We start from the raw sequence: 22,666 nt of genomic DNA, 5'->3' as shown, positions 1-22,666 counted from the left end.
TTTCATATAAGGTATTTATTGGTAATACAACATGCAATACCATGGTAATGTTCTACCAGGAAAAATACTATAACATACAATATTGAAATAATGTGTATAAAATACAATACAAACGATTAAAATACATAGTAATTATTGAGTAAATATCCATAAAGAAGACTATCACATAATAAGAGACAATATAGGGTATATGACAGCCCTGGGCCCATATTCATTACGATTGCCAGTGTAATGCACCAGTCAATTGTAACCATGACCCCCAGGTCTGGGGAATAGCCGGGACTTTGACTTTCGGTCAAGCCAAGCCTGGGTAAAATCCACACCATGCAGGGACAAACTGGTAGTAAAATCCCCGCCAAATGCTCCCACACCCCAAGGACCCTCGGTATGGCCCATTCCCCCTATATTTGGTTCAAGAAAAAAACACAGCATTCACCCGGCACTGCGGAGCGACTGAAAAGGTAAAAACAAGGCCCATTTCCCCGGCTATCCCTTGTATACGCCCAGATCTGGGGAGCCGTGGTTACTGAAGACTCCAAAAGATATTCTTGATTTGGTTTTAAAATAAGTATCAGCAAAGTGCAGATGATGAAATTTGCTGTACATGTTAATTGTGAATATCTTGGTTTTTCTATTATTTGTTAACATTTGCCAAATATAATGACTTTGACATTAGTGAATATGGACCCGTGGACTTTTAAAAAAAGGGATAAATACAGTCCATATAGCAAAACGAGACCCTGATTGGAGCATATATGTGCAGAGGTAGATCACTTCTAAAGGAAGGGAGAGTACTCAAAAACTCTGTCCATCACAATTTGCAGTAAACAGGAGTATGAATCCAAACTGTTTAAAGCAGCTTACATTACAGAGCAGAGAAGATACTCACAAGCAAATTTCACAATTTAAATCCCCACCCTGTAATAGACAAACCAAACATTTCAAGCCCTCAATTGAAGGTTAACTCCCAAAGAGTATTTAAAGTGACACTTTTCTCAAATGAATGATAAAACTTTAACTATTTACTAAATAATGCATTTATGGAAAATATTAATTACTGATAACAAGATTGTAACCATGCTTTTTATTAATGCCTGTACCTTACAAAGGCTTTTTTATACAATATTCTCTGAGAAGTTTTACTCTCAATTTCAAAACCATTAATTGTCAGTTAAGGCACTTGAATGTTAAACTTATGAATAAGTTTGTGTGACTCATGTGTTTTACTGAAGTTCTTGATCTTACGGTATGTTGTCGGCCTTGCTGTAAACATGTTTTAAGTATAAAATGCACAATATAATTATGAAACATAAAATATATCTCACGTGAGTGTACAGGCATCTTAGTGTATGATAGTATGATGTAAGCAAATGTCGCAAATAAAATACTATCACTAACAAAATTTAAGCAAAACAAGTGCTTTATGTAAAAGTTGCATGGAAAATCAAATGAGGCAATAACATGTTAGTGGAAAACGCAAAAAATGAATTCTTTAGTTATTACAAATAGTAATCCTAGGAAAATGAACATTTTAATTTCAGCTGATTCACCACAGAAAATCAAATCCCTAACATGGCTAAGTAAAGTACTAAACAGTTTTATCCATACAGTTAACATGAACTTAAATAATGAGTTTGACCGCCCTGCTCAGTATAGTACAACTTTAAGACAATATACCACAAACATTTGTTTCAAAGTATTTTGAGTATTCTATCAAAATAAAAAACTTAATATACCTGCAAATTTAGATAGAAAATTAAGAAAATAACAATTTCAGCAGTCAAATACAATACAGAATTACCAATAGTACATACTAATGGCTCTCCGTATGTATGAGATAGTTTAAAGATACCTTTGCAAATTGTTTCAAAACTAGGGTATTCAAAATCAATCTTTGTCACATTGGTTTTTCCCAAATTCAACAGACTTACTTTTCCTAAAAAAAATATTTTATAAAAAACTACACATGTGTAAGAGTTTTCATTACATCTTTAATATCTGTGATTCTTAGGACATTTTGTTTAGCTGATACAAAATTTATGTGTGCAGTCGTGGATCGATATTGAAACCAGAAACTAGTTTATAACAACCATTTCAAACCATAACTACTATAAAAGTGTAAAACAATAGACAAACACAATTACAACAATAATTGCACGAAATGAAAGTCTAGGTGTATAGGTGTACGTTTGTAATCTGTGAGTAGCAAAATTATGAGCATAAATGGAACAAGAAAGATTAAAAAGTATAAACAATGTTCATATATTTGAAACATATCAAATACTGAATATATTTGGCTCAAAAGATTTTGACATGAAGTACCATATAACTGGTAGATAGGACCTTGTCTTCAAAAACAACCATCAATGAATTACAACAGGGAGTGTAAAAAGCAAACTAGGTGTATTTTTTAAAATGAAAAGTCATACACTATACGCTATAAAAACAAGTCAGCCATCTATCGGTAAGTATTGATCACAACACATCTATGTACGGTCCCATCAAAAAGTATTGATCACAACACATCTATAGAATCCCTCAGAAAGTATTGATCACAACACATCTATAACTCATTCAAAAAGTATTGATCACAACACATCTATAGAATCCCTCAGAAAGTATTGATCACAACACATCTATAGAATCCCTCAGAAAGTATTGATCACAACACATCTATAACTCATTCAAAAAGTATTGATCACAACACATCTATAGAATCCCTCAGAGAGTATTGATCACAACACATCTACAACTCATTCAAAAAGTATTGATCACATCACATTTATGGATTCCTTCGGAAAATATTGATCACAACACATCTATGGATTCCTTCGGAAAATATTGATCACAACACATCTATGGATTCCTTCAGAGAGTATTGATCACAACACATCTATGGATTCCCTCAGAAAGTATTGATCACAACACATCTATGGATTTCCTCAGAGAGTATTGATCACAACACATATATGGATCCCCTCAGAAAGTATTGATCACAACACATCTATGGATTTCCTCAGAAAATATTGATCACAACACATCTATGGATTCCCTCAGAAAATATTGATCACAACACATCTATGGATTTCCTCAGAAAATATTGATCACAACACATCTATGGATTTCCTCAGAAAATATTGATCACAACACATCTATGGATTCCCTCAGAAAATATTGATCACAACACATCTATGGATTTCCTCAGAGAGCATTGATCACAACACATTAATAGGTTTCTCCCAGAGAGTATTGATCACAACACATCTTTGGATTTCCTCAGAGAGTATTGATCACAACACATCTATGGATTTCCTCAGAGAGTATTGATCACAACACATCTTTAAATTCCCTCAGAGAGTATTGATCACAACAAATCTTTAAATTCCTCAGAGAGTATTGATCACAACACATCTATAAATTCCTCAGAGAGTACTGATCACAGCATGACTACAATTCCATCAGAAAATATTGATTGCAAGACATCTATATCCATCAAAAAGGATTGATCTAACAAATTTACAACTCTATCGCAAATAAAAAGTCATGAGCACATAGCTGCCATGATAAACCTCTGCCATACAAAAAGATTGCTTGATCTGACATCAAAGCTTTCTAAAATGTTAAGCTAAAAAATCTTACTGATCTATGAAAACAAAAGTTACAAAAAGTAGGAATTATATGAACTGCTACAGGCAGAAATTGGACATTTTGAATGACAGTATGGTATCTTATCAATGAAGGATAGTGGCATTCATTGTTAGATGTATTTTTAAAGTCCAATGATAATTATTCTTGAACAAAGCAATAAGAATAAAAAAGATACAATTTCAAAGGCCAAGTCAAAAGCAGTCACTAAATAATGTAATAATTCAAATGAAAAGGTAGGTGATTTTTAATAAGTATCAATTACTATTGCTTAAAATTTGTTTTTGACAAAAAAGTATGCAAAAAAAGTTGTTAATGCATTCTATGAAATAATCTCCTCTTTTTAAAAACAACACCTGATATCTTAATTTTTTACTGAAAAATCTGACTCATAAAGAATGAAACAATAGTATAGGAATAAAACAAGATCTACCCATGCCAATTGCTTAAGCATTTTTAAAAACTCCCCTTATAACACTAACATGATGTAAAACTATCTTAGTTCAAAGACCCTGCAATTCGTTGGTCAAAGTCCACAGTAAGATGCACGTTCTTCAAGCCTCGTAGGGTGCGAAGGTAGTCGAAGCTGTTCTTCTGTTCCTGGTTGGAGATTTTCAAGTCAGAGTACAACCGTTTCAGGCCGGTGGATCGAGCGGTCTCAATGGTGTTCGTATATTCAGCCTGCGAGACGGTGAAGATGCGTTGTGCTTCAGCCGTAGAATTCTGGACAACTTCAGAAGCCTTGTTTTTAATGTCTTGTACCTATAAATTGCAATACACAATTTGTGTTACAGTGACACATCAACCAAAAACATTAACCTAAATACCATATCAACAAATAATTTTAATGAAGATATAAATAATTTTTAAATCATTGGTCAATTCACTCAACATATGGAAATGAATTCCCATATAAACCAGCATTTTTATTTCTTTCATTTTAGCCACCTTTTTATCAGCTAAGATTCTATACAAATAGAAGAATTGTTGTTCTGTTGATCAATAGGAATTGTGAATCCATCAAAAGGGCAACATTGGCAACATTCAAAAGTGATCCTGTTGTAATCAATTATTAAACAAGAGCTGTCACAGTATGTGACGAATGCCCCCGAATGTGACATTGACACGGTTCTTGCACGCGACACGTCATCTTGGTATGTCGAACACATGTGGCAAGTTATTTTAAAATCTGTCCATACAAGGGAAAGTTACAGTCTGGACACGACAACCTATACACTATGTCGTTATATGCAGCATTCCATTGTGAATAAACACCTAAGTGTGACCTTGACCTAGGAGGTAGGGACACAAGTTTTGCACACGACACGTCTTCTTGATATGCCGAACACATGTGGCAAGTTATTTTAAAATCTGTCCATACAAGGGAAAGTTACAGCCCGGACACGACAACCTATACTCTATGTCGTTATATGCAGCATTCCATTGTGAATAAACACCTAAGTGTGACCTTGACCTTAGAGGTAGGGACACGGTTCTTGCACGTGACACGCATCTTGGTATGCCGAACACATGTGGCAAGTTATTTTAAAATCTGTCCATACAAGGGAAAGTTACAGCACGGACAAGACAACCTATACTCTATGTCCTTATATGCAGCATGCCATTGTGAATAAACACTAAGTGTGACCTTGACCTAAGAGGTAGGGACACGGGTCTTGCACGCGACACGTCGTCTTGGTATGTGGAACACATGTGGCAAGTTATTTTAAAATCTGTCCATAATATTCTGAGTTATTGAGTCGGACGGACCAACGGACGGACGGACAGACGGTGCAATTTTAATATGCCCACCTTCGGGGGCATAAAAATTATCAATGATTTTAAATGGGTTTAGACAGTTTCTGCCTCATTTCTTTTCTTACATAAAAGCTTCCCCCAACTTTTCACCAAATTAATCCTCCCTTTAAAATTCTTTCATTTTTATTTATTTAATAAATCAATGCTAACAAACAGACAAATCAGAACATGCATAAAAAATGTAGTTGAAAGCCAAAATGCAATATGTGAAGTGTTTTTATAATCCTGAAAACATTAAATATCATCAATCAGTTTTCAATCTTCAATAATGAATTTTGTTCGGATTCCCAACACTTAGCAGTGGTCTCACAATGATCTTTTTATTAATCATAATTTCACCCAGACCTTACCGATTAACTGAAAAAAACTGGGTTATGTGGCTTTTGCGATCACAACGAAACAATTCTTATGGATGATCAAACATACAAAGGTAAGATAATTCAAACTAACCTCAGCATTTGTCGATTTCCGAATAATAGTTGCGTTCTGTAACAACTTTTCCCTCAGATCCTTCTCCCCGAGGATGATTGTTGTCATGAACTGTTCCTCAACTTCACGTGGGATACGGACGTTAGACAGCTGGAAAAACTTGACGTTGGCGTTCAGTCCCCTCAATGAGTCGTCACACGAGGTAGCTGGTATGCAGCCTTGTACACACGCTGGAGGAAGAAATTATGCAATGTGTCCACTCTCCTGGTTGCACTATTGAGTTAACATGTAACCAAGGCTCAACTATCTTGAGGTAATAGTCCTTTCAAATTATGGCCATCAATGGTGCTAACAAAACCTCCATCACTATACCTCAACATTGTTCTTTCAAAACAGACGATGAAAATAAGACTCATTCATAAAACTTACCCAAAATATAGTCATTTTTACAACATTGCAAGTAAGTTTTATGGTTTCTGCCCTGGCCTATTAAATAGCATTATGACTAGACTATTATGTGACTAAAGAGTAATTTTGTTTCCAATAGGCATAGTTCTCAAGGTCAAGAATGGCTCAGATTCAAGAATGACTCAGGTTCGACAGTTTCAAGAACAGCTCAGGTTCAAGAATGACTAACGTTCGACAGTTTCAAGAACAGCTCAGGTTCATGAATGACTCTGGTTTAAGAATAGCTCAGGTTTTAGAATGACTAAGGTTCGACAGTTTCAAGAACAGCTCAGGTTCAAGAATGACAAAGGTTCGACAGTTTCAAAAATGACTCTGGGTGCAAGAATGGCTCAGGTTCATGAAATGACTCTGGTTCAAGAATAGCTCAAGTTCAAGAATGACTAAGGTTCAAGAATGACTAAGGTTTGACAGTTTCTAGAATGACTCTGGTTCAAGAATAGCTCAGGTTTGAGAATGGCTCAGGTTCGAGAATGACTCAGGTTCAAGAATGACTAAGGTTCGACAGTTTGAAGAATGACTCTGGTTCAAAAATAGCTCAGGTTCAAGAATGGCTCAGGTTCAAGACTGACTAAGGTTCAAGAATGACTAAGGTTAGACAGTTTCAAGAATTACTCTGGTTCTAGAATAGCTCAGGTTCAAGAATGACTCTGGTTATAGAATAGCTCAGGTTCAAGAATAACTCTGGTTCAAGAATGGCTCAGGGTCAAGAATGACTTAGGTTCAAGAATGACTCAGGTTCCAGAATGGCTCAGGTTCGACAGGTTCAAGAATTACTCAGGTTTGAAAATGGCTCAGGTTAAGAAGGACTCAGGTTTGCCAGGATGACTCGGGTTTGAATCTAGTCCCTGATTCATGTCAGTTTGAGTTGCAGTCACCAAGCTGGACAAGTTGATTTCTTCCTTGTAATCCTATAACCCATAATTCCAAACTGACTAAGAAGAGTTATAACATGTACTGGTACATCAAATGGTAAATAAATAAAGTAAAAATCTAAATACCTACCCCATCTGTACTCATTACAATCTTTCCTACAACAAGTCCCACCCAGTCTCTGACTGACAGCTTTCCCAATCATTTCTTCAGCCTCCGCACGCTTGGAGAACAAGTCACGCGTGTTAAACGTTGTAATCGCTCCCTGGGGAAAAAAAATGTAAATTTAAGATTTCATTTGAAATTTTTTACAATCCATTCATGTCATTTCTGACTGACCATCGCAAAGAAGTTAGAAAACTATAAGAGGCATACTGTTTTCTATGTCTTAATAATAAATCCTTGCTTAATTCTTTAAAGTTCATGACCATCATGGATATAAAAATGGCCTTGGCCATGTCTTAGTCAATATGACCGGGCCTTCCCCAACGTGGGCAAGACAACACATGAACCACAAAGAACCATTTCAGAATAACAATTTAATAGAGAATGATATGCAATTAAAAGTAAGGTGTTTTTCAAGACACAATCAAAGTAGATATATATTTATACAAAAAAAAATACAACAAAATCATTTACAAAAAAGAACAACAATTTTTTAGATCTTTTTGACATTTTTTCAAATAACTGATCCTCATGACTCTGGTGCCAGTATACAATGCGGAGGTTATTTGGTAGCGTATAAAACAGTATTTACAATGTTAAATTTAACGTTTCACGTATTCAAGTAATACAAGTCCGATGTATGTAGGGCAGATTAAAAAATCTGACCCATCTGGCATTCTGCAGGGCCAGCCACAATAGTAACAACTCAACCATCTTCGGCAAGTTTCAGGAAAGACCTTGTAAATATGCTTCAAGATACATGGAAATGTGATATGTGATAAGTATGCCGCCTATTCTTAATAATCATAATGCTCTGACCTAAGTAGACCCATTCGATAATGTAAACAGTGTACTGAAATGATTATTTTGATTTGTGTCTTAATATCGCTGTGGAAAAATTTGAATGCGACCCATATAGGACTTTTATAATGTCGCTACTTATCCTCCCTAAATATTAAATCTGTCCCTTCATAGTTGAATACACTAGCAACGTGTTTTCAATAGAGAATTAAGGGAAAGGAACTCTATTAGTTTATTTCTACCGCTCCAATCCTGAAATTCGATCATGTATTTGTATTGAAATGTTGATTAATTTTGCTCAATAACATATGTTTATACCAATAGAGAATGCCACGATAGACTATTTTATTAAGACCTTTATTTTTTCCGAGGTCATATCTGTTGGATAATGTCTGAGGTGGGCCTGATATGATATGAGGTAACTCAGCAAGTTATTGTCCTTTCCGATAACTCGATTATCTTTCCCTGAATACTCTTCAAGTGGGCATGCGCAAAAAGCGGAAATTTACTTCCGGGGACTACACAAACCAGGAAGTAAACAGCAACAAGTGAAAATGGAAAGTAAAGATTCAAAACTAATAAAGAAAACGGGCAGGAAAACCCCTAAGTACTGTTGTATTTGTAAAGGAATTTACAGAGGAAAGGTTATTGATGGGAGAAAAGTGTCATTGCACCGTTTTCCTCTGAACAAACGTTTAAAACGTGTGTGGGTGCAGCGATGTAAAACGGTCATGAGATCGTTCCAGTGGAATGAACACAGACGATTGTGTAGTGAGCATTTTGTTGGCTTCAGAGGACCTTCATTCCAGCATACACTTCCATCTATGTTTCCAACTGAGACTGGTGCTACCAAAACCTTCCAGCCAACGGTATTTTTTATTTCTTATATTAGTTTAAGTTCTTCCTTACATGCACCTCAAAATGAATTATGTTATATCAACGGTGCTTAAAAACAATGTCACAGCACTTATTTGTAAATTTTGTAATTTAAGAAATGATTAAAGAATTGTTTTCAAATACAGCCTGGAAAAATGTGTACCATATAGCCTGGCAGATTTTGTACTAAAACATTTATCTTATACAGTTTCATTTGCAATTTCAGCTCCTTGATGAAGACGTAGGTGATGATGATGGTGATACGGTCAATGACGATTTAGACCTAGAACTGTCAAATGATGATAGTATACAGCCACAACTGTCATTTGTATCCCCTTCCGGGCATGCCATTGATACCTCTGTCCACCTGCATGATTACTGCATGGGACCAGTACTACAGCCACAGAATCAGTCCTTTAGGTATTGTTCAATATATATATATATTGCTTCTTGTGCTATGAAATCGATCTGATAAGTTAATTACTTCTGATCATTTTTCTTCATTCTTTAACAAAAATAGGAAAATTTAAGTGTTTGTAAATGTTTAAGGCCAAAAAAACAAACATTTGGTTAGGGTTACCAGACTGTACATGTAAGATGTGGTAAATGGGTACATGATCAATTTGTATATGTTTCAGATGTTGTGACACACAGACTGAGAACAACTGTGCAGTGATGGAAGTACAAACTGAAGAAAGTTTCCTGGGAAAAACAGCAGACTTCAGTTCACAAACAGAACATTCTACTAGAGACTTTGGTGTACAATGTCAGCTACCTATGCTCACATATGATGACGTAAAATACAATGACGATTTGGTCAGTTTTTACACCGGAATCCCTAATCGAGTTGTGTTTGAAGCTTTGTTTGATGAAATCAAGGATGAAGCTGAAGTGCGGACATCAAGGCGGAAACTTAACTATAAAGATTCAGATGGAGGACGGCCAAGAACTCTAAGTGTTCTGGATGAATTTTTCATGGTGCTGATGCGCCTACGTCTAGGTCTGTTATTTGAAGATCTAGGTACTAGGTTTTGCATATCCACTTCACAATGTAGTGACATTGTTGAAAGATGGATCAACTATTTACATGTACAATTATCCTTTCTTGTTCAATGGCCATCTCGTGAGGTAGTGAAAAATAACATGCCTGAACAATTTAAAGAGAAATATTCTAACACTAGAATTATTATCGACTGCACTGAAATTTACAGTGAAACATCCAGTTCTCTTTCTTTGAAAAGTTTAATGTACAGTGATTACAAGTCTCACATGACTCATAAGATTTTGGTGGGTATAAGCCCAAATGGTGTTGTAACTTTTGTTTCTGACTGTTGGGTGGGCTGTACCAGTGACAAGAAACTCACAGAAAAATGTGGACTCTTGGACTTGCTTGAAGAAGGAGACGCCATAATGGTTGATAAGGGTTTCACTATTACAGACCTTACTACTCCAAGAGGCATTCATCTCATTATTCCACCATTTAAACAGAAAGGAAAACAATTCTCTAAACGTGAGGTTCTCCTTACAAAAGATATTGCAAGTTTACGAATACATGTTGAAAGGCAAATGGAGAGAATCAAGAACTTTCGAATATTGCATGGCAATATTCCTATAACACAGTCAAGGAGAATTTCTAAAGTGTTCAAAATATGCACATATTTGACAAATCTATGGCCACCACTTGTTCAATAATAACTCATGTGTCAATGAAAGCGTTTGTATATATCAAGCATTAGATTTAGGGATAAAAACTTGTATACTTCTAACTAGAACAATGAAATTACAATTTTGTTTTAAAATCATTTTTTCGAGCAAGTTATATGATAACATATGAGATTACACATTTGATTCAGGTTTGACAAAAATGGATAAGGAAATATGCTCATGTGAATGGATTTCAAGATTTGATTTGAAACATGTATGCATTAACTGATCAATTTATTGATATAATTTTTTGTTTGTGAAACATCTGCTTTGTATTTTGTGGTTTTATTATTTGTAACATTTCTAAGAATAAAAGTCAAAGATCACTTATTAAGTTTGGCTCTGAAATGAGTTTTTTTTTATTTGCCATGTGTAATTGATCTACCACGTACTTCAAATCATTAGTATTGAATTGCTTAAAGGATTTTTCAGTATGAACCATTTTCATATCAGTTTCATAATTGAACTAAGTGGAAATAAGAATAGGCAAGAGTGCCATAGATCAAACTGAAATGCCCGACAAATGTTAACTTTAAGATACATTAGATTAAAAAAACTAGCCCCATGCTAAATATGTCCCAATGTTTAAAGGGACTGTACACCAGATTGGCACCAATAAAGTTTTTTTCTGTAACAAATCTCAGGACAAATTATTTAATAAAATGTTTTACTCTTCTGATATGATAATGGTAAAGAAATACCAAAATGTAAAAGAAAATTGAGCTATGGATTGAACTAGTGTCACCAAAATAGCTGTCCAGTGTTGTATCCACTTTGCTACGAAGGCTTATCCGAAACCATATGAATGCTTAAGCTAATATACCTTACTTGGTTATATCCCATGATATCATCAACTAGCAAATCACGCATAAGAATGAATTCTACTAGGTATACATACCCAGTAAAAAAAAATTAATGGAGAAATATGGAAAAAATAATGCGAAAATAAATTAATTGTATACTACGGTATGTGGTACTTCAGTTAGTTAGTTTCAATGCATTGTACACATTGATACCAAGTTTATGTCAGTTTTTGACAAGTTTCTTTTTTTTTTCGATATTTCATCACACGGTGTATAGCCCCTTTAAGTTTTGCACCCTGCAAACATAAGAAAGTAACACTCATTTGTTGTTTTTAATTAGCAAGTCAGTAACTGCTAGTCCTTTGTGGTCAGTTTGCATTGCTTTCGCATACATTCTCTTTGCAGCCTTCTCATGTTTAATTCCATATTCTGTGTACTTGCTTGTGAAATTGGAATACAACATCTGCCGCAGGAGTCCGTCAGGTTCAGTTGATTCTTTCCTACGACAGATGCTGCCAAAGTTTGAAGCTGTTAGGCGTTCTTTTCTGGCCTCTTGCCATTTCCCACTTTTTTGGCCCCTTGTTAAGATTTCAGTTAATTGAATTTCTTCAGCGCTTTGCTTCAAAGAGTCAAAATGATCCAAAAACACTGTCTTACTAGAACTGTCCCTCAAGTTTACACTATCATGGTAGTTGAATGGCACAGAATGTAACACAGGGAGATCTGGTTCATTTTCAGTTGTTTCAATTTCAAAGTTTTTTAACCAGCCTACATTCAACTTCGAACCAACCAGTTTCTGCCTAAATCTGTCAATGTTAACAGTGCATCCATTGATAGAGTTCAGTTCATGGTTTTTGTTTACAGAAACTTTACGTACTGACACGTTGTACAGTTTCTTCTTTGAGAACATAAGATCTTCAGATTTCCTAGGCGACAGCTTACGTTTCCGTGGTGCAGACAGCATGCTGAAGTTGTTCCAGGCACAGGGTTTGGATGTTGGAGCAAGGGTTTTTTTACGCGTCAGGTCTTCAAGTCCATACAGCAGGGCACCAATATGGTTGCAGCATTCACCTTCACTAGATGAAAATAAAAAAATTCATTTACATGTGTGCCTTTTTACTTGTTATACTTACATGTATATTCCAAAACATTAAAGTTTGAAAATGGAGGTGAATACACAGTATTTTACACTTAGTATTTCCTGGTAGGCCATGAACATACAAAACACAAACAGTGCCATAAGTAAACACCAACACGGTGAAGGGAGTTCATTGAATCAATACATAAGCTCGCCTGTTCTTTCATTCAGAAAAAAATAGCAAAACTCAGCTAACCATGAAAGCCAAAATTATGACAGTTATAACATGTGCTTTTTTGTCTCTTGTAACAAGTGTACCAAGTTTGATAAGAAGATATGAAATAGTTTGAAGAATGCCCCAAGTTTAAGTATTTGATAATACTGACAAAATAGCCTAGCGTGTGTGGGTTTGACACCTTTCATCAATGCAGATCAGAGACTTTGATTTATCACAAATTAATTCAACTTACCCAGCTGGACAGTTGCAGAACGCGGAGTGTATGCAGCCAGTCACTTTCGACAGAAGGATCCAGGGTTGGTACTCTGGTGACTTTCTTTTGTCTGCAGTTGGAAATGATGGCAGCACGGAAGCTTGAACATAACAGTGGCTGCACTCTTCGCTTATGAGATGGACCTGAAGAATAAATTATAAATAATATTTTAATTTAAATGACAATAAATAAACAACATACATCATAGAACATATGAAAATTGTACAAAATACATTATTTTTTTTAAAATTAAGATAAGTATATAGTCAGTGTGGTTCGACACATACATGTGCTTGCATCCACCACACCCCCCTTAATTGTGGCTAGCCCCGCCTACATAAAAATGTTGAGTACATTTTTCACACCAAATTATTTTTATGTCCAAGTCAAAATAGTCCCCTTGAGCTAATTATATAACTAGATGAAGTAAACATGGCAGAAAAAACAGCCTCAGACTTATTATAAACTCACTATTTGACATACCTCAACTTTCTGTACATGTCCGTCCACATAATAAGTCCTCGCCTTCAATTGACGTTTCGAGTCTCTTTTCAGTACAATGTAGTTGTATATATCCTTTTCCTCTACAGCAGGAAACAGATCAATAGTGGACTTCCATGCCTTCAGTGTTGATGGCGGTGGAAGACCCTCGCCACATGGGAGGATAAAGCGTTCGGTTGCTCTTCTCTCTCTTTCTTCCCGATCTCTCTCCTCCAGCACGCGTTTGTCAGTTATAGAAAGTCTATATGCGCCTTTTATCCTCTCAATCAATTCGCATTTAAGACCTGATACATTCAATTTCCGGTTCGCAAGGTATCTTTTCAAATCGACGACCTTAAATGGTGTCAACTCATTGTTATTCATACACGCCCCAGTGATCTCATTGTCTACGTCGGCCATCTTGCAAAATGTATTCCCCGGAAGTAGGAAATGGAGTAGCCTCCCTTAGAAATCAGGGGAAGTAACCAAGTTATCGGAAAGGACAATTTACTGGCTTTTGCATGTGTCCTTGGGTCCTTGGGTCAGATAATTTCGTCTGCCCTGCATACATGACCACATGAAATATCTCTGTTTACTCCTGGCTGAGATATTTCCTATGCAACCACCTCCCTATCAGAATAATATTTTAACGGACAATGATGCGCAAATAAAAATATGGTTCTTTAAAGGGCAGACAAGAAATAAGACGTTATATTATTTATAGAAATATAATAAACAGATTGACATCAGTAAACAACTAGACTATGCAAGCACTTATATGTTAAATCTATAGAAACAGAATGTAAGACTTTAATTTTACAACTTATCATATTAAATGGCTCCCCTCTTCAAATTTATGTATAATATATTTACTTTATAAAAAGATTTAAACCTTTAAAAAGCTTACCAATACATCCAAATAAAACAAGAGCTGTCACAGAGACAGCGCGCTCAACTATTACGCCGCTTTTCAGTGTAAGGATTGAAATGTTTTGGCGAAACATGCATGGATCACTGTTAGATTAAATTTCAATGCAATACATGATGTGCTGAGATATTAACATAAATGTGGTTACATGGAAAAATTTACCAGAATTTTTAAGTCTTATAATAAAGGGCTTTTATTTGCAAAATACAGTTATTGGTTATTCAATTACGTTGGGTGGTTGAATACCATTGTATAAAGTCTCAAATACATCAAGTAGTTGCTGAGATATTATCCTATGTGTGCTAACATGCAAGACCTTAACCAGCATTTCTAAGTCGCATAATAAAGGGTCAAAAATTATATAATATGAAAGAGTTATCTTACTTGATTAAAGAAGAAGGTTAAATGAATGGGAGCCTGTGTGTAAAGTTTCAATTAGAATTTCTAAGGCGAATAATAAAGGCATATTTTTTGCATTAAATGCCAACTAGAGTTATCTAACTTGGTTAATTAAGTAGGTCGGATGTGATGGTTGAGTACCACTGAATCAAGTCTCAATGCAATACCTCAAGTAGTTGCGGAGATATTAACCTATGTGTGCTTGCATGCAAAACCTTAACCAAGGTGTGACGCCAACGCCGATGCTTGGGTGAGTAGTATAGCTCTCCTTATTCTCTGAATAGTCGAGCTTAAAATTAAACACAATGATTTCTTTTCCTTTCATCAAATGTCAAGAAAAAACAGTAATCTCAGACCTTCAATGCATCAACAGCGTTGGACTTCATGACGTCTTCATAGTACAGGTCATAAGCATCGTGGAGAAGGGGCAGCTCATCTTTCCTTAGAAAATACTGAAAATTGGCTGTGACCTTGACCTAGAAACAGAAAAAAATATATTTATAAAGCAATTAAATCACAACTGTAAAATCTAATTTGTTCATTAAATATTGTTTGTTAACTTAAATTATTATCATAATTTAAAATGTGCGGCACAGAGCAAATGCTTAATGCTCATCTGCATTTTCTCTCAGCCAAACAAAGGTGTTTAATTAATGCAACAATTATAAAAGCCAAATTGATTGGCCATAATATATATGTGCTCATAGTCTCTAGCAGCATCCGTACCACGTTTTATTTGAATATCTTGAATGTTTTTTTGCAGAAGGTTAAAGCTTTTGCTTTATGATGACCACACCAAGGCAATAGCAAAAACCTTTTGGAAAAAAAAAGAAGATAAAAATATGTTATGCTTAAATGACTATCCATGGAAGTTACTAAAACTCACTATTTATACTGCTTCTCTTGTAAAATTCTTAAACACACAATGTATACAAAAGTGTGCACATGGACAACAACTTCAGTTACACTGATGCCTTGACAAAATTGCTCTTTTTTTCGAAAATGTAGATGTGCTAATAGATGTAAAACAATGCTCAATCAAGTACCATCCCTTCAATGCAATCAAAGTTACCTCTAATTTGTCATAGGTGAACACGGTAATGTCATATACGGACAGAAAATGTGCGTCCGCTCGGAAAACCTTAAATTCAGCATCTGGACCAATGAGGTATTTGCCACCCGAGTAAACCGTTGTTGTGTCAACTGACCCTGTACTTTTCTGTCTTTTGAAGCCATACTGTAAATATGATAAATTTCATTTCATGTAAACAAGACATATAATATACAAACAGAACAGTTTTCTGTCTTTTGAAGCCATACTGTAAATAAGGTACATTTCATTTCACGTAAGCAAGACATATAATATACAAACAGAACAGTTTTCTGTCTTTTGAAGCCATACTGTAAATAAGGTACATTTCATTTCATGTAAGCAAGACATATAATATACAAAGAGAATAGTAATGCTCTGTAAAGCTTTGTTAATCTTTCAAGCAGTAAAACATTTAGCATCTGTATAGTTACATGTGCATACAAAGTTGATGGATTCTTCTTGTTGTTATAAGCCTATTAAAGGTCATCAATTGGAAATCAAAGTCTACAACAGTCACCAACAACTCCAATAACACCATTAGACAATGTGATCCCTCTGTTGCTGCCAACACAACAAACAATAACTTGTAATAAATCAAAAGTGCAGCAGCAGAGTGAATGCCAAAGCACTTGCATTCATACTATTTGTTTTCTGTCAAAAAGGCAGTTCTTGGCCTGAGTTACTAGAATTGATATACAAATGCACATTGTCTCTTTAATCAGAACTTCCAAGTTCCAATATCTTGAAGAGTTGTTGAGTTATAGCTGAGGATAAAATGTGTGCAAGGTGACACCACCACCACCACCACCACCACCAACAACAACAACAACAACAACAACAAGGCATTGACAATACATGCCATTTTTTCTTTGATAAACTGACAATCCAGCCAGAGAGAATGTGATGGACTATTTATTTTATATACCCATCATAAAACTTGCAATAGATATCACAAAATATGGCAGTCTGTATTGCACTCCAGAACAATATGGCCGTATTTCTGACTCTACAGATGTCAGATCATGAATGTTTCATTGTGTGACTGTAAAATGCCGTCATAGAGCAGAATAGTGCATCATTAAATTCACATTGAATATGAATTCATGAGTTTTATAAGCCGTTTAACTAGGAACATATTATTACATGATAAATTATGGTTATCAGAACTGTGTTTTGATACACAATGTCATTTTTAACTCTACTGGATTTCCACAGATATTAATTTCACTCAGCTTGCGTCTTATGAATTCCAAATCTGCCAAAAAAAATCTGCGTTTGAGTGAAACGAATAAGAAAATTATTTTCTCTTGTTTATTTTTCTCTTTTGTTTGTAACGGAATAACCACCAGGTGGCTTTTTATATGCACGAGTGATTCATATGCACGAGTGTTTCGTGTGCATATGAATGTAAAGGCATTCAGCGCTGGGAAGCCGATATGCTCACATCAATACAATTGATAGTAAAATTTTACAAGCAAATGTTTAAGGTGAAAGTTTTCTGTTATGCTTTTCATCATATGAATGATCTATTCGTTCTTACTTGTATACAAAGCATTGTAATTGACAGTCTTGTATAACTTGATATAGTATGTGTACATGAATCATATAAATGATATGTATTTGATACCTAATTGTTAAGGAGCTTACGGGTGACGAAGCCCGACATCTAGTGGTACGAAACAAATCCTGTAAATCGGGATGACAAACGAACAGAGGTTTCTGAGTTTTCCCTAGAAGGAGGGTTTTATCTCAGTTTTTCCTTGGCCAGTCGACCACATCTGTAAGCTCTATCTTTTGCATTAGCACGTTGTTAACTAAACATACTTGGCTCATTTTGTAAGATTATGCTGTATGTGCTGATCTGTTTCCAAAATCGCTTTACTGAGATTCCAAAATAATACCATTGAAAAGTATTGATTTTGTTGTTTTCTATAGGATAGGAGGTTATAGAATGGTATTAAGGGAAAACCACTCATGAATTCTTAATCTGCAAAAATCCACTTTAGTCGAATACAACCTCGAAGATCAAAATGCAATACTTCAAACCCTATTAAACCACCTCAAACAAACATGTTTTTAAAATGGTCTTAGGACTTTTCTGTAAATAAATACGGAATATTTATCATTATGATGGATACATGTAGTTGATCTTCCCTTTCAATGTAATTTAACCACTCTGTAACTCGAGTATATTGTGAACAACTTTTAAAAGGAAATATTTTCAAACACTTAACACTTTTCTAATATCAATGAAACATTCAAGCGTGGCACAGCAATACGTCTTGATATTTGTAATAACTCTTAACAAGAAAATTAGAATGTATTAGCATTATATAAGGAGTTTCCTTTGCTTTGTTCAGGTTTTTTTGTCAAAAAAAATAACAAGATTGACAATTGATTATTTGGTCACATCTAAATTAAGTTACCTTCTCCAATTTCTATACAATGCAACTAATCCCAAGCAATTTTTGACACAACCTGCTGCTCTTAAAGACCATGATATGTCATATTCATCCCTCAGCTTTTGAATGACAATTGTCTTTATCAACCAATGATTATTTAAAATTAATAAATAAGGCAATACACATTTGCTTCTGTTTGGATTAATGGACCTCAAAGGATTTGAAGCTTTCCTCTAAAACAGTCAGGGGTATTTGTTTTAAAGCTGCACTCTCACAGATTCACGGGTTTTTTTTACAACTTTTTTATTTTTTGTCAAAAATGAGCAATTTTTAGCGTATTTAATATGTGCAAACCAGTGATTAAAGACTGCTGACAAAAGATCAGATCGCAGGTTTTCATATTTCCGTTCGAAAAATTAATGTTTTATGACTTAAACGGTTTAAGAAAAATGCATAAAACATCAATTTTTTAACTAAAATATAATAATCTGCGATCTTATTTTTTGTCAGCAGTCTTATATGACTGGTTTACATCCATTCTCGCATAAATTGGCTCATTCCAAGACAAAAATAAATTGTTTTTCCTGTTTGGTAGGTAGGTTTTAGAAGTGGAACCCGACGCCCTACATTGAATCAGTTTGGTATGGCGTTAACTATCTATAATCTTGATGGATAAGTGCTCTACTTCTTCTGACAACAATCCAACAAAATATTTTGGAACTGACACTCAACATAGGATCAATATGGTTTGGCCTAATCTTTTGATTATACAATTTTTAAGTTGTTTGAACTGTAAACACTATACACATGTAACCCTATGGTATGTTTACATTTATATTTCATCAATATTTCAATTCATACAGGAGTAAAAGGTTGCATGTTGGTTTAAGGTTGAATACAACATTACTGAGAGACTCCGATGTCATTTTAAGACATTCCATTCATATTGATCATAACTGGATATGATTTAAATTGAACACACAATTTATTTTTATTTCAATTACTTTAAATGATAACTTTCTCAGATGTATTTCATATTTTTCATCTTAAAAACTGCCTTCATTATATTGAATATAAGACTCAATTACCAAATTGTAATACTTGTAATACTCTTGTATATTATACAGCAAGATTTTCACTGGTTTAGCTGGACAAATTGACATGGTGCTAAATCCAATTAAGACCGCTCTAGATAAGTACCTACTTGTTTAACAAAGTAATACATTGAATTCAAGTCCATGTGCATAATAGTAAAACTCTCCATGAGTTTGAACAGTGATCAATATTAATACAAGGGCGGTTCAGCTCAAGTGAAATAGCATCAAGAGTTTCTTGTTTACTATTTATTATATTATGCTACACAACTATATGTAAGCCCTCACCAGTATTAGGCCGTGAGAACATCAAAAACCCTAGCAGGAGTCTCAACAGTACAGTAAACTATAGGCAAAAACATAATCCATGATTAACTTATAAAATATAACGCTATCACTCTCTTGAAAAAGATTGTACTATAGACTAGATGGCCATGGTCCCTAAAATAGCTATATGAGTGTGGATTGGTGACCCGCCATGGTAGGCCCTTAATAGTCCATTCAAATAGCACAAACCTCATAATGTTCAGGTCCATTTCAATAGCACGTACCTCATAAAGTTTGAGTCCATTTGATTAGCACGTACCTCATAGAGTTAGAGTTTATGGCAACTCAATAGCAGAGTAATTATGGCTTTAAAATGTGATTGCAAGAACTACACATATTTCGTATGATTATTTTTTCTGTTACAATGACTGCTTTAAGCTAGTTTATCTTTGAAGCAAGGCGTTTGATCAGGAAGATGACTGTTTTGATTGAAATTTCCTTTTATGAATAAAAATATGTGTTTTCGAACTTAGGATTATTTTTTTTTACTTGCATCAATGCTATTTCCACTCAAAACACATGTAAAATGATGTGCAAAACAGGAATTTTGCTCTTAGGAGATCTAACTCTACAGATTTCATAGTGCTTATAATTGTTCTCGGCCCCCTGGACCCCCGGCTAGATAGGGGCTCTGCCCCTAAGACCCCGCTGGGGGAGGCCCCCAGACACCCCTTCACCCTCCTACTACAAAAATTATTCAGAGCCCTGCAATAGCACCTACCTCATGGTATTCGAGGGTGGAAAAGCTCATAGGAAGCACGATGACCAAAATCGCGGCCACTAACACAAACCCCCCTCCAACTATCATCAACAAACAACGGTTGTTGTCAAAGAACTCCCCCATCTTTCAGCAGTGTTCTTTCAGCTGAAAGAAATCAAAACTTTTAGAAATAAAAACAATCATATGAAATAAGACATGACTGAGAAATGTTTTTATTTTAAGGTCACAGATGATGTGCATAGTCACTTTTATCACTAGATCAGTAAGCTGTCAAGCCCTGGGATCCATTTCAAAAAAGATTGTAAGGCTTAACAAGGTTAATTTCCAGGCATTTCAATGAAAATATGGTAAGATTATCGCATAGATCCTGCCCATACATTTGCGATGTCCACTAGCATTCACAAGTAGTGTATGCTTTATGACTAAGATAAATTACCAGTATTTAAACTGGTGCCTGGACCCAAATTTACCAAAAACTTAAGCATATTATAATATTCCAAACAAACAAATTATTTATTTAAACTTGATTTTACAAAACCAAAATAATTTATGTTTAAATTCTTACAAGTAAAAAAGTATCTTTAAAAGTGAGATATGACAAAATTTAAACCCAAAGAAAAATTGTACGCTAAAAATAATTCTGTTATCAGGAACTCATTGGAGCAAAGTTATGAACTCATTGGTTTCAAAAGAAATATAATTTTTTAACCTTTTAAAAAAACTATATGTCACAGGATGAGAAAAATGTGCAGCCAGACTGGGGCTCAAACCCGGGACCCCTCGCTATCAGGGCGATTGCTCTACCGATTGAGCTAAACACCGCTTACACACTTCCTCATCACCTGTATGGGTATTGGTACTGTGACATACTCCCCCACAATCTGGAAATTCGTCCTCAAAATTGTGGAACACCAGTGCTAAGGAATACACATTTAATTAACACTGAGAGTGCGTTATGCTGCCAAACAGTGCTGCCACGGCCCCATGTTGGGCACCAAATGCAAAGGGTGAGAAAAATGTGCAGTCAGGTTTGGGCTCTTCAGGCTTGAAGTTCAGACATTTAAGAAGTGTGTGTGTTTCCGTCTTAAGGAAAAAGATAACAAAATAACAACCCTTTATTAGTTAATTTAAATATCTCTGCAACCCCTCTTCTAAATACGTCTGTGGTGGAGTTGAGCTAGTGAAGGTTCCCAGAACCCTTGAAAACACCATCTCTCTCCACCGCGGACCACAGAGGTTTCATACCTCGCATTTGTTCTTATGACTAAGGTATTAATAAATATTAATGCAGAGAGAAATAAATAATAAAGGTTTGTTATCCTTTTCCTTAAGACGGAAACACACACACACTTCTTCAACGTCCGAACCGCAAGCCCGAAGAGCCCTGGTTACATATAGAAAAAGGCCTATAAAGTTTGGCTAAAACCCTTAGTATAAGTAAATAACAGTAATGTAATAAGTATTGATATACGTATATGTAGCCTGGGAACAAAAATGAACATTATGATTTAGGCAAAATGCCAATCTCTTAACTGATTGCCCCCCTCCATGTTTCTCAGCTGTGACAGGATTGCAGTAAAGAAAAGTAATTGTACTCGATTTCATACAAGTTACAAACATAAAACAGCAAGCAATTTGTAGAAAGAAATATTACCCGATTACTGAGATACTCAGATAGTGTTTATTCAAAGTTATCGTAAGCAGCTGTAAGTGCGGTAGGTGTTTCCAAAGTTATTTAATATTAAATCTAAAGCATAAGAAAATTAACTTACATATCCACAGCATACAATGCCAATTACAAATACTATACTATTTGTAAATGCCTAGGAATATATTGCAATAACTATTAAACATAAACTGGTATTTCCAAAGAAAAGAATTTCGAAATACTACCTCTCAGCCTGTACAGGTAATCTCTAGCTTCCAGTATGTGAAATCTAGGCCAATATTTTCATTTTCATGTACTTTGTTATTAATCGATTAACCGGTAGAAGCTTTACGGTGTAGCTTTTGAATGAATAGATTCTACCAATTATCTTTCTTCTGATATATTTTAACTGCAATGTTCAGCCCA

General features: G+C 35.0%; 2 protein-coding genes across 3 annotated transcripts; one reads left to right on the top strand and one right to left on the bottom strand.

The window, feature by feature from the left end:
- On the bottom strand, positions 1-22,581 carry LOC128232594 (uncharacterized). Of its 2 annotated transcripts, none has more exons than XM_052946253.1 (7): positions 22,486-22,581; positions 20,593-20,736; positions 16,028-16,192; positions 15,312-15,431; positions 7,363-7,495; positions 5,914-6,122; positions 1-4,407 (listed from the first exon to the last, which is right to left on the bottom strand). In XM_052946253.1, exons 2-7 carry the CDS (start codon positions 20,713-20,715, stop codon positions 4,144-4,146), a joined length of 1,014 nt encoding a protein of 337 aa, XP_052802213.1. In that variant the 5' UTR covers positions 20,716-20,736; positions 22,486-22,581; the 3' UTR covers positions 1-4,143. The 2 variants fall into 2 exon arrangements, with proteins under 2 accessions (XP_052802213.1, XP_052802222.1); XM_052946262.1 differs by having other exon boundaries at positions 22,365-22,492.
- LOC128232587 (uncharacterized) lies at positions 8,214-10,894 on the top strand. The gene is made up of 3 exons (XM_052946240.1): positions 8,214-9,065; positions 9,299-9,492; positions 9,711-10,894. Exons 1-3 carry the CDS (start codon positions 8,751-8,753, stop codon positions 10,762-10,764), a joined length of 1,563 nt encoding a protein of 520 aa, XP_052802200.1. The 5' UTR covers positions 8,214-8,750; the 3' UTR covers positions 10,765-10,894.
- Positions 22,582-22,666: the final 85 nt, after the last annotated feature.

This window comes from Mya arenaria, chromosome 1 (assembly GCF_026914265.1).
Source record: "Mya arenaria isolate MELC-2E11 chromosome 1, ASM2691426v1".
Lineage (NCBI taxonomy): Eukaryota > Metazoa > Mollusca > Bivalvia > Myida > Myidae > Mya > Mya arenaria.
This window is presented reverse-complemented; position numbering and strand designations above follow the sequence as displayed.

What these genes read in the sequence shown, in the direction of transcription:
- LOC128232587 (XM_052946240.1), top strand. Translation starts at nt 8,751, where the DNA reads ATGGAAAGTAAAGATTCAAAACTAATAAAGAAAACGGGCAGGAAAACC. An exon ending in CCAAAACCTTCCAGCCAACG is followed by an intron (nt 9,066 to 9,298) that starts GTATTTTTTATT and finishes TTGCAATTTCAG; the next exon opens with CTCCTTGATGAAGACGTAGG. An exon ending in CCACAGAATCAGTCCTTTAG is followed by an intron (nt 9,493 to 9,710) that starts GTATTGTTCAAT and finishes TATATGTTTCAG; the next exon opens with ATGTTGTGACACACAGACTG.
- LOC128232594 (XM_052946253.1), bottom strand. Translation starts at nt 20,715, where the DNA reads ATGGGGGAGTTCTTTGACAACAACCGTTGTTTGTTGATGATAGTTGGA. An exon ending in TTGTAATGAGTACAGATGGG is followed by an intron (nt 6,123 to 7,362) that starts GTAGGTATTTAG and finishes TTCTTCCTCCAG; the next exon opens with CGTGTGTACAAGGCTGCATA. An exon ending in GGAAATCGACAAATGCTGAG is followed by an intron (nt 4,408 to 5,913) that starts GTTAGTTTGAAT and finishes TGCAATTTATAG; the next exon opens with GTACAAGACATTAAAAACAA.